The sequence below is a fragment of the Chaetura pelagica genome, unplaced genomic scaffold (genome assembly GCF_000747805.2).
Source record: "Chaetura pelagica isolate M959 unplaced genomic scaffold, ChaPel_1.0 scaffold127, whole genome shotgun sequence".
NCBI classification, from domain to species: Eukaryota; Metazoa; Chordata; class Aves; order Apodiformes; family Apodidae; genus Chaetura; species Chaetura pelagica.
In genome coordinates, this window is record NW_009953923.1 from 2,221,614 (window position 1) to 2,234,287 (window position 12,674).

The following is a 12,674-nucleotide window of genomic DNA, read 5'->3' on the forward strand; positions in this document are numbered from 1 at the left end:
AGAAGGCAACAAATACCTAGTAAAACATTAAAAAGTATAGGTTGTGTTAATATCAGATCAACATCTATTTCTATGCTTTAGTCGCATTCTTGTACTTTTATCCTACAAATAGCAGTGAAAATGCAGACTGGTGATTACCCAAGGGCACCACCATTTTCCAGTAGAAATAGCTGTTGCATTTATTCAATACTTTGGAAGTAATCCATGGAGTTTGCAAAATTTTACAGTTTATTGCTACCAAGGTCACATTAACGTGTTTTCTTTTGCAATCCATCAGGAGAATCAGAAAGACAATATATATCCTACAGAGAGTATTGCAACATTAACCCAATATAACAGTCCATGGAGATAGCATTCAGTGCTGCTCATTGTAGCTTTATGGCAATGAGCCTTGAGATTAGTCTTTCAGATCATGCTTGGATCCTGAAGTATGTGAAAGTCATATTGTTTCCAATGAAACAACATAGTACATACAGACTTGGCAGATTCCTGACCTCTACAGTTTTTGACAATCTCCCAAATTTAGGACAGAGAATGTCAGACTGACCCTGCATTTGGCAAGAATACTAGAAGTCCTGGTTTTATCAAACCATGCTTCAAGTTAGTTCCCATTTCTATTTAAAAAAATAATCTGATTTTGCCAATAATGTAATATTTACATTTGTAAACAAGTAGAAAACTTAACTGTCTCTAATTTAATTTACTGTGTTGGATTTGGAGAGTCAGTGAGGTTCATACACTATAAAATGAAAAATAAAATTAAAATAGTGGTGTTTGTTTATGGCAATATTTCTTATCTGTCAGAAAACTGCAAATTAAATGAGAAAAAAATGAAAGTTTTTGAGCACTTAATAAAGTTCTGTATTCAGTTACTTGCCCTGTATCACTCTTATTGCAAATGCTAAAATGAAATTGTTGACTGTTATTTAAATCAGAAAAATACCAGTGGCTTAATGCTATTGTGAACTTAGCAGTATATGGGATAAGACTAAATCTTCAAAAGTTTGCAATGGAGGGTTTAATTGACACTCCTAAAATACATTTTTTTTCCCTCTCATTTTCTGATCTCATTTTTGAGTCAGAGACAGAGGGTGGAGTATAATAATAATTCTACCCAGGCCATTTGACCAGGCAAAAAGCCCAAGAAAAATGATTTTTCCATATACTAACATTATTAAGTAGTAGAATCCCAAAGTTATTTTGCAATACTTCAATCAGGATTTTTAACTTTACATTGTATAAATTAATAGTTGTTTCTCAAGGCCCTTGCAGTATGGCTTCTCATTGTAATTTACACTGATTTTTGGTTTTCAGGTCACTCAGCATATAATTTTCTTTAACATTTTCTTCATGTATATTCTTTCATCTCACAGTGGGTGTTAACACAATTCTCTACAGTTCCTACACAGAGATCATCCAGGTGATGACAACACAAATGTTTTGCAGCAAACTCAACCAAAATGCAGGTTCATATCAAGACCAATTTACCTTGTAAATAAAGGTTCTTGGGGGTTTGTTCCTCTCCACACCCTACATGGTACAACCTCTATATCAGTGTCCTTCCATGGGAAAAGACAACTATGCAAGTGTTCCTCTCGTATTCACAACTCAACTGCATCCAGAGGTGGTATTTTGTAGCAAGACAGTTCTGACAGCCAATTTCAAATCAGCTAAAAAAAAGTGTTAACTCTTTTTTTGGAGGGACTACATTTAACATGACTGTTACCCTGCACTCAGGCTAACAAAGTAGCTTGTTCCTAAAAAGAAGAACCTCTGTTTCCTTTCTCCAGAACAAGAAAAGTGCTGACAACCATGCCCTGCTTTCCTCAGGGTAAATCCTTTCCAGAATCCAGCTTTACTCAAATTGATCAATAGCCTCTCTAGCTCACTTTAATCTGCATTTGGATTCAGGTGTAACAGGAATTCAACCATGCTCATACAAGCATGACCAAGAACTGAGGCAGACTCCCATCAAAAAAGAAAGATTCCAAGATGGCAGTAAGTATGAATTGACAATGGGTATTTACATTTTGTGTTGCAAATAAGACATCCTATCAGGCCTTTCCAATATAAGCATGAGCCAGTGTATTGTATGAGACATTACTGCACATTTTTCAGATTTCAAATGATAAACATGAAGAAAATAAAACTGTATTTCTTACTTTCGACGGAACATTTCTGCAAATATGCAGCCAACACTCCAAAGATCAACTGGTGTTGCATAGCTGGACTGAAGTAAAACTTCAGGAGCTCTATACCACAAAGTAACAACCTGTAAAACAAAAAGGAACATAAGAGAGAGCACGCTTAGCTACAGAATTATAGCCTCGTAAGTGTTGTGTATACAGCTCCCATGTACTTAAATCCAGACTGTAAAATCTTTAATGATTAGGTCAGACTGGTTTGGCCACTGCATAAAAAAGGGTCCTGTATGAAAAATCTCAGTATGGATAGCTGCAGTGATGAGTAGGGAAGTGAGACCACTTCTTGTCAAGATCAGTGCAGCTCAAGGTATAACTAAAAACCAGTATCAGAGTACAGCACTGATGTGTATCACGATACCACAGCACACTACCAGAACAACTCTTGGAAGCTTTTACAACTTACAGACCCCAAACACTCTCCAGTGGAGATCTGGACACTGTATTTTTTGTAAAAGAAATGGGGTTATCTCAAGCTTATGGGCTGACCTGAATAAACATGTCTGACCTGTTTCAAAAGGTCTCTTGGAAGCAGCTGGAGAAATCCTAACTTTTCTTTTTATCAGTTAGATACAGATTAAGTCAAACCCTCCCCACAGTTGTCCCTTACAAAAGGCATTCAGTGCTGCCCATTATGCTTTCCTCACACACAGAGGTACCTTGAACTATCAGTTTCAACTAAGCAACATACCATAAGGATCTTTGGCAGATTCCTGACTTTTATAGTTGTGTGACTGTCTCTGCCCACATGCTGCTGGTTATACCAGCACTAACTTCTCTCATAATTTATTTCCAAACACTTTTTCCCAGATACATGCCATCTACAGCATCTGCTTTAGGCTGCTCTTGTCATGGTGGTCATGTTGCAATTTGTTGTACAGACTCAGTGGGAATTTTACTGGCACTGCTCCATTGATGTACTTTGATAAGTCCTGCACACTGGACCCACAACAGAGATGAGACAGTTTATATTTATCCTTTTGTTTCCCACTAGTAGACCAAATAAAGATGAAGCTGAGTGTATCTTCAGTGTATTTACCAAAGAACACAAGGAGCTTCTTCAATCCTGCCTGAGCTGTTAAATTGCTAGAATATAATCTCAGAACCATGAGACTATCCTGCTCCTGTAATCCAGCCATAAGAACACAGGATCGTCAGCTAAATTCCAGTATTTTCTTAGTGTGTGCTATAATTTAAACCTCTGACTATTTATCTAGGGGCAGGGAGGGTTGCAACAATTACTGGTTTGTTTCTCCAACAAACACAACAGGAGATGCAGCATTCTGGAGGAGCATGAAACAAAGCAAAAACACTGAAAAGAAACAAATGCAATGATAAGAATGAAAATAAATTTTAAAATTATGTTAACTAGGATAGTGAGTTTTGAATTTCAAGACCAGTACAAAGAAACATCTAAGAAGATGGGGCTTTTTAAATGATAACAATATAATTGTCTTCTAAGCAAAAATAACAATGGAAGTAATCAGCCGAATTTGCTGGTCAAAGCCAGCTGAAACAAAAGCAAATACAACATTTATTACAATCATTACATGCCCTGACAGCCTTTGGAACTTCTGAATGGCTATTGAAGGGAGGTTCACGGATATTTGCACAAGTGGTCATATTTGCTAACAGTCCTCTTATACACTTTGATCTCTATTCATAAAATTTGTCTTTGAAACAGTTCAATAACACAGTGCAAAGTACTGCACTGGCAAGCTGGACTTCCAGATACCTGTCTGCAGAAACAGACTCCCATGTGGAAATTGGGCATTATTTAATTCCATTTCTCTTGTTCCTGCTTTGGTAGCATACCAGTGATGCTGGTATGTTTTCCAAAATATTTCTCTCTATAAAAACCAGAAAGGTTTCTTCAGAGATTCACTCCAAGAAAAGAAGACAAATTTAACTGGAGGTCAGGGATTTTTACTGAAGCTCCCCTATCTGAGTCAGACAGAATTCCTCCTAAAACACATACACATTTTTCCTGATGCAGATTTACCTCTCGAACGGAACTGCACTTTTACTCTTGAGAAATCAGACATAACCATATTAATAACAATTTGAATGGCTGGGCATTGTGTCAGGAGCAAGAGCTGTGTGATCTCTGATCTCTGGGAATACCACCAAACCTCATGATTCCTGGTTTGAGATTCACACAGCTCTTCTCACACAGAGTGAAAGGCTGCTTTATTTCCCCCAGTCCCACCAACTCTGCCACATTAAGGCTCTTCACTCTCGTAGGCAAAGGACTGGGGGATGCAAGGCTATGAGTCAATCTGAATATTTGTGACAATGTGTGCCCCAAACTGAAGTCCTTTTTCCAGGGAAATGTGGCACAGGACAGTTGCTCCTTTCCTGACAGGAGTGTCCCAGCTGGGGGCTGGTCCCTGGGCGCTGGATGAGGGGGAAGAGTGCTGTTCTCAGAAGGCTGCGGAAGTGTGCAGCGCGTTAGCTGCGTCGCCATGTGATCACTTACTGGCAGAGCTCCCCAAGTGCTTGCACCCTGCCACGCTCCATGCCTGTGCACACAGGGCCCTGGGAGATTTTAGTTCTGAGTAACTTGGAAACTAAAAGCAGTGAAAAAAAAATAAATTTCCAGTGTCTTACAGGTAAATTCCAGGAAATGCTTGATTGCTTTATGGTCAAAAAGGAAGTAATCTCTGTTAAGCTCTTTTGATATACTCTATCATTACTGTGTAATCATAAAAGTGACCAAGTAACTTTTATGGTTTGCAATATGTAAACCTGTGTTTCAAAATGTGAACCCGAAATGGATCAAAATGTACCAAATGTCAGTTTGCATACAAATAATGCGATAGATGACTCCTTTAGTGGTCAAGGTCTTCTCCTAAAAAGCACACAATGATGCACATGATGCAGTGGCTTTGACACAGTTTCACTCTTTCTCTTACCATAGAAACCAAGAAAATATTTGTGGACATTCCATTAACATTTGCAGATAAGTAGAAATGAAAATTATTCTGAACACAGGATATGGTGAGGCTGAACAACTAGATCATCGCTTCCTCTTTAGCACAGTTCTGACTTAGAATGAAAAAACACTTTGCTAAGGTAGGCCATGCCACCAGGAGACAGGCTCTCTTGCTGGGAGAGAAAGTGCTTGATAAAGAGCTACTTGATAAAGTCCCATTTTTAGGATGAGAAAAGCAAGCACCTGCCTTGGTACATTTCGCTTAAATTGTGCCCCTCCTGAATACCTGACAAACACGTAATGTGGCACATGGTGATCGCTCCACAGAAGGGAGCTCATGCTCACATGTTGACTGAGACCCTGAATTCAGCACAGACTCCTAGATACTTTAGAGGTTTTAGGCTTTAGTGACCATGTGTCATTTTAGCCGTTTCATTTAATACCTCCTCCTCACTTCTCTTCACCCTGCCTGGCCTCTTTAGTTCCTCTCTTAGACCAGACAGGTTCCTCCTAGCTGTTCCCCCACCTCCTCGCTGCTCTCCCCTGCTTCTGCTTTTCTGGCACATGTCAGTGGCCCCCCTGACAGCACCACTGAACATGCCTAACGCCCTGCTGCTCATGTGCCAGTGCCAAGGTGGACATGGCCTGCTGCCCCACCATGTCCCCATGTGCTCTGCCTTCCCTCATGTTCCCAGTCTGTTCCTTGCCACCCTGAAAGTCCTCTGGGTTTCACACCCTGTCTCTCCTTTTAATTGTCACCAAATGCTCCTGGGCCGAATTAGCTCCTTTCCCCCTTTAGCTTTTTCAGCTTACTCCACATGTTCTGAAGATACCCTATGATATTCGTATTTCATAGATTAAGCTACATGTTAAAAGACTAATTCATAGACTGGAAGGAGTATATACCTAAAGGAGTAACTATGCTCCTTTTCCAGTGCACATTTTCTTTTCCCACTACCCAGATAAGATGGGATGATAACAGATAAGAATGATATCAATAGCTGCAGATCACTGCTTCTAACAATTCAAATGTCAATAGATGTAGGCAGTACTTCAGGATGAAAATACATTAATATGTGTCTAAGAGGCATTAGAAACAAAAAGAACAACAGCAAAAGTCTGCAGAGTCTGTGTCTGACCCCCTAAAGAAGGAAATAACCTCATTGAGAAGCAAGGGGAGAGCTGCATTTAGAGTAAAAAGAAGAAAGATACTTTATTTTGAATTAAAGCTTTCTGCCTTATTATACTTGACAGATGTTGCTATCTGAGACTATCTAGCCCCAGGAGTTTCAATCCTACACTTCATGGTACCTGTTTCTGATGAAAAATCAAATTAGTGGAAAGTATCTGCTCACTAGCAATGTGATCTAGGTATTGTGTCAGTCTCATTTAATTTCCCTTTATTTTATAGAGCAGATTTTCACTTTCAGATAACTGCTTAATTTAAACGGATCTGCACAATACACGCCTCTTCCAAATATAGTTGCTGTGTGAATAGCATACAGTTCAAAAAAAACCAGAGGTTTAGGAATGGGGTTGAGTAACAGACACAAAAAACTACATTTCGGTTTGCCACAGACTTTAAGTACAGACCAGTGCTCAGTTGCACAGCTACAGAAACAAAGCAGGGATCAGACTGTAACACAGTGGCTATGTCTGTGCTAGGAAATTAAATGGGACAGGAAATGTTCCTTTGGCACTGAGACCAACAGGCACAGAGTGGCCTATGTCCAGCCCATATTATTAAATTCACAGCCTCCCAAAAAAGGTGACTGTGTGCAAAATGCTTATTGGGAAGGGTCTTCGGTCCATGCCTAGGAACTGTCTTGAGGAAAAGTTGGTTGGCATAAGTCAAAACCATGCCAGGAACCATTCTAATAATTTAACAGCACAGATAATTGAGCTCCAGTACCCATGTTTCCTGGCACTCTTTAATCTACTAGCCAGTGAGTCACGCTGTGGCTCCGGGTCTTCCTATGCTTCCCTCATCTCTGCTGATTCAGAGAGGGCTCCAGAATGGTTATGGGGTGAGGGAGGCATAGCCCTCTCCTCCCAGCAACTGATCTTATTTCACCATAAGTGTGCTGTACAAGACAGATGAAGACATTATGCAACAGTTTAAGGCCTGTAAGGAGAATCTGACTGGCCCACATGTAGACATGATCCTTTTAGACATCTCAAGCTGGATGAAATTAATTATACTGTAATTAGTTCTGAGGGGACTTTGAAGAGGCCTATAAAACCTTTTAGAATATTAGCTTTCATAGAAATGATGCCACAAAAGCAATTAGCAGGATGTTTAAATTCATACAAAATATCCTTGAATCCAAATAAAAATCTTCTTCCAAATCTTCTGTTTTTGTGATTGTGGTTTCTACTGTACTCTTTTTGGTGCTGATTATGTTAATTATATTTGCCATTAGACACTGGCTCATGTAATTGCTTAAAGCATTTCAGCCTCATGAAAAATTATTTCTAAGTTTTTTTTAAAGTTGCCTAACATGATTCTTTGACTCAGTTACTTTGTCCAGTTCTCACTAAGAGAGCTTTCACATTATCTTCAAGGAGTCTTTTTTACTCTTTTTCATTTCTTTTTGTCCTTTCTTTTTGATTAAAAATGAGGGAATATAGCTATAGAATATATGGTGCAGCATGTAGAACATAGCTCCTTAGTGATGCTTCATGGTCTCCCAACTTCACAAAAAATCTATTACTTCAAACTGTTTGGGAGGATTTAAGACGGAATCTTTCCAACTTCACTATGCAGCTGCTACTGCATGGCTTCTTCTTCAGGTCTGGGACTCTCAAATGATTTGCTCTATTTACTTCAAACTTTGCAGAAATTTCTCATCAGCTGTATGACTGAGCTTGACACATTCACCAGAGACTAGAGAGGACAGAATTAGCTAAAAATCTGGGCTTGCACATTGATTGAAACCTGGCTTCAGCCTCCACTGTAGAGTCTCCCTCTTCCTAACGCACCTCTCTCTCACCTGCAAGAAACACTGCTGAATCTCCACAGAGTCTGAAAGAAGAAATGTAATTTCTTAAATGAATATGCTTAAAAATGATTCATTGGTTTGACAGTGTAGCATTACTTAAAATGATGTCCATATAGTATCAAAAATTGCTTAGGAAAAAAAAAATTGTCTAATAATTTTTTTAGCACCTGTAGTTTGGAATAGTGACTGATAACCAGAACTGAGCAGGGCAGAAGTGTCAATTCAGAGGGTAGGTGACACCAACTTACAAGATGATGGCACTTCTGCAGGATCATGAGCTCTGGCACTTTCCTTGCATCCTGCTCTGTGCCTCTCCAGGCAGCCCAAGGTAGCCCCGCTCTGTGCAGTGCAGGCAGACCTTCAGCTGCCTTCTGTCCTCTCGCACACGGAATCACCCCGAGCTGCTCTGTTCCAGCAGTGGGGATGTTCTCTGCCTCCACTTCCACCTCTCTGCCCTCCAGGGGTGCCCCAAAGACCTGAGGAATGTTGCCTCTTTGCACCCTGCAGTACCTTGCACAGCAACCTCCAACACTGGGAGACTGCCCTTCTAATACATGCCTGTCCAAAAGGTGTAATACCAAAATAGGTGATGGTAGGGTTTTTTAGCCTTTGTACAATGTCTCCAACCTAAATTTCATCCTGTACTTTTAATTCGGAAGAGGAGTGTGTCTGTTTTACTTGCTGGGAACTGTCTTACTGTATTTTCCCATCACTATCGTTAAACCAATTGCTAAGTATCTGCATTTATAAAGCAAGGCTAGGACTCTCTTTAATCTGCCTCTGAAGACCTATTATTATTATTTCTAACCATGATGGAGAAGTTAATAACCACGACATTATACAAGGTGCTTTAGTTTCCAGGGATAATATCGGACTGAATAATTATAATTGTTTAATCTCTTTTTTGAGTAGTGGTTCTTCCATGATTAGGTAACTGTTTTCACTTCCATCACAGAGACAGGTATAACTGGAGAGGACACTTCTTTCTTAGAGAAAGATGACTATATTTTGTCTGTTTATAGAAACATTAAAATAGTTTCCCTTTTAAAGTAAAAGTGAACCAAACTAGGCTGGTGGCTTTTAGAAAGCACTTTATTTCTCGACAAAAGGTTTCAGATATATAAAAATGACATCCTTTCAAGTACTGTGGGTCTCATGAAGCACACACGGTAGGGCCAATGTTATATCTTTATTCACATTTGTCTCCGTTTTAGGCACAAGCTGAATTGTTTTGTGGAAAGTGGAAGGATTGTTGATATTATTTAATTAGTTAAATCATCACGCAAAAATTATCTATTTATAGAAGACACAAATCTTGGTCACTTGTACCACACACTATCATGTTGTTATTTTAGAGTCTCCTCTTTTTGATGCTAAAACATTTGTGTTTTGAAGAACCCAAGATTTAGCATCCACTGTGTCATAACTTGACAAATAAGGAAGTCAGGAAGTCATTCAATTCTTTGATGGTTTATACACAAAAAACTCATCAGAATTTGGCTTTTCTTATTTCTAGGAAGAACCACATTAGCCAGTGTGATGGCGCTGTGAAAGAACATTTCTAGGTACATCCGCTGTCAGTAGGGGAGCACATGTGTCTGTGCGTGTGTGTTTACACATCACATGTATATAGACACTAGTGGGAGATACTTTACCTACATTCAGTGTTTTTTACCTCAAAAGGCTCTGTACACTAAGAAGCTGTGTGCAACAGCTACTAGAAGGTAAAACGGGCTCTTGGATGACGTAATATTTTCAACCATTAGTGATTATTCAGAACTTACCTCAAAACGAATACAAGGAAATATATTTCCATTAAGCAGAATATTTCATAGAATTCTCTGCTGACACCATACAGAGAACATTTCTGAGAGACTACCCGAAACTTCACTTGAAAAGTGGTTTATCTTTATACAGAAAGAAAGAAGCCAAAATAGTATCAGCAACACTGCCAAACTGGATCCAGAGCCCATGGAAGTCAAAGAAAGACATGGCAGGGTACTGAATTCAAAACCATGATGTGTTTTTTGTGATTTTTGGCTGCAGAGCAGCCTTTTATGGAATATGGGACAGTTCAGTTCTGTACAGAAGTGGTCAGCTTTGCATGCAATAAGGATTGTGCTAATACTGCAATGCATTTACCTATAGAGATACATGACAACACTGAGAGTGACAGGCTTTAAAGAAAAAAAAAAAAAGCCATTCTTCAGTCATACTTCAAGACTCAATTAAAAAAAATAAAATTGTAGACTGAAACAACAAATTCTAATAAGCTATCCCAGAGCTGAAAAAAACACAAAGACAGAAAGAAGTAAACAACACTGGCTTCTTATGCCAATCAAGTCTACTTCTACTAAAAGAAAGACAAGAATTCCTGCCACAATATCAAAAGAAACAAAACATTAAATAGGTGGCAGTCTGACTGTGCCTTGGAATACAGGTCTCGTTCTGGATCTGGCTGCAGCAACTTGGCATGTTTCCACTCATGTCAGTCACCTGTTGGCATTAGCTAGCTGAGGGAACAGTCATAGTACTATAGTACCATAGTTCTAGTACCAGATCATGGGCCTTGTTCCAGTTGCTTTGCTCAACTCTACATCTTTAGGTACTGTTGTGGTTTGAGCATAACACAACAAGAAAGAACCAACCATGCAGCTGCTCGCTCAGCTCTCCTCCCTGCCTCCACAAATGCACTGGGATGGGAAGAACAAAGACCAACTAGAAAGTCATGGGTCAAGACAAGGACAAGGAGGGTTCACTCATCATTTACAGTCCTGGGAAGAACAGATTCAACTTGGGGATAAATACTAATTTAACACTAATCAAATGCCCACAGGGCACAGACAACACAAAGAGCAGGGCTTACATACATTATCCCCACCCCTCCCTTCCTCCCCAGCCCAAATCACTTTGTTCCCAGTTTCTCTCCCTCCTTCCCCCAGTGGCACAGGGGGACAGGGGATGGGGTTTAGAGTCAGTTCACAGCCTGGTGGTTCCTGTCACTCCTTCCTCCTCAGGAAGAAGGATTCCTTACAGTCCTTCCCTGCTTCCCCATGGGGTCCCTCCTATGGGAGAGTCCTCCACAAACCTCTCCTTCATGAGTCCTTCCCACGAGATCAGGAGCAAGCTGCTCCAGAGTGGGCTTCCGACAGAGTCACGGGCTGCTTCAGGAACAGTCCCCTTCCCTGGTGTAGGGTCCTCCATGGCTGCAGATCGAAGTTCACTGGCAGCAAGTCCACATTCACCCCTCCTGGCACCTTCAGGGAATGTTCCACCACGTTCCTCCATGAATGCAGAGGACAGCCTGCCATCTCCCCATGGGCTGCAGGGAATCTTCTCCTTGGGCATCTTCTTCCCCTTTTCTTTCTCAACAACCTTGGGATCTTCACCCTGACACTGCCTTTCACCTCTCCAGCACAGCCCATCCTGCTTGCTCTCTGCTCAGGTCTTATAGCAGCTCGTTCATATGTTAATTTCAGAGGTGCATCTATTGTCTCTCTAATGGCTTTGGTCTTGGCTACCTGAGGGGGGAAGCTTTTTAGTAGCTTCTTACAGGAGCCACCCCTGAGGCCCCTACCCTGCTACTGAAACCATATCAGAACCAAACCAGCACAGGTAGCCACAAAACCAACTCATCTAGCACCCCACATATTCCTACTGGGTGGAACCCAGCTCTTACACAGTCTCTCACATCACTTGTGCCCTGTCCCTGAGAGAAAGAGAACATGTAGGTCTGATTTGTGCCAAGGACCAAACCACAGTCAACTCCATGCTGAGATCCCCAAAAGCTGCCCTTGTGACCGGCTGGTCTCTTCCTGAGTTCATCATGACTAGACTAGAGAATGAGCCTTACCACTTAGGGTTTTGATTTATAATGCAGACCAGCTTTCCATTGCTACTAGAAAACCAGAGTCCAGTTAACAGAAAAAAGTTTCCCCACTTCCTGGGGTGCTATGTTAGACTTTCGTCTGAACAGAAAAAACTTAAATAAAACAAAACCATGAAGGCCACCACAAACCTCTCTCCCATGGAACTTGGACCCACTTCTGTTTCAAACTATCTTTAACGAAAGCAGGTAACACACAAGCAAAATATTGCCTCAGAGTGGATTAAATTCTGCCAGTTCTCTAGGTGAAAAGCTTTACTGTGGCCTCTACAGTTGCTTCTAGATGAGAAAGAAGGTGGAATTAAAAAGCTCTAAATGAAACACAACCATCAAAATTGACCTGAACAAGAGTCACTCTCAAAAATAAATACTCTGTACCATTTTGAGGCAAATGTAACCACTGCGGCAGAGTTTAACACAGATCTGTTAGGAACCAGAATTGTTATAGACTGCTATGAATTCAACAAAGTTTTTCAGTTTGGGACTATAAAAAAAGGGGAAACTTGATGCAAACAACTTCTACAAGATACTGTTTTCATTTAGTTGAGAATTAAACTTATGCTGTGATTTGAGTTAATGCCCAGAGCTGAACAGGAAAGTAGGGATATATTTACCAATCAGGGCATATAGAGAGGTTGTTTGCATTCAGC

At 40.4% G+C, this 12,674-nt stretch overlaps 1 protein-coding gene across 1 annotated transcript in view; it reads right to left on the bottom strand.

Moving 5' to 3' along the window:
- The window catches only part of CDK6 (cyclin-dependent kinase 6), a 125,535-nt gene that overhangs the window by 30,458 nt on the left and 82,403 nt on the right, over nucleotides 1-12,674 (bottom strand). Inside the window, exon 4 of the mRNA XM_010001574.1 lies at nucleotides 2,163-2,272. Within this exon, the coding sequence (XP_009999876.1) occupies nucleotides 2,163-2,272 (110 nt within the window). The remainder of the gene's footprint in view (nucleotides 1-2,162; nucleotides 2,273-12,674) is intronic.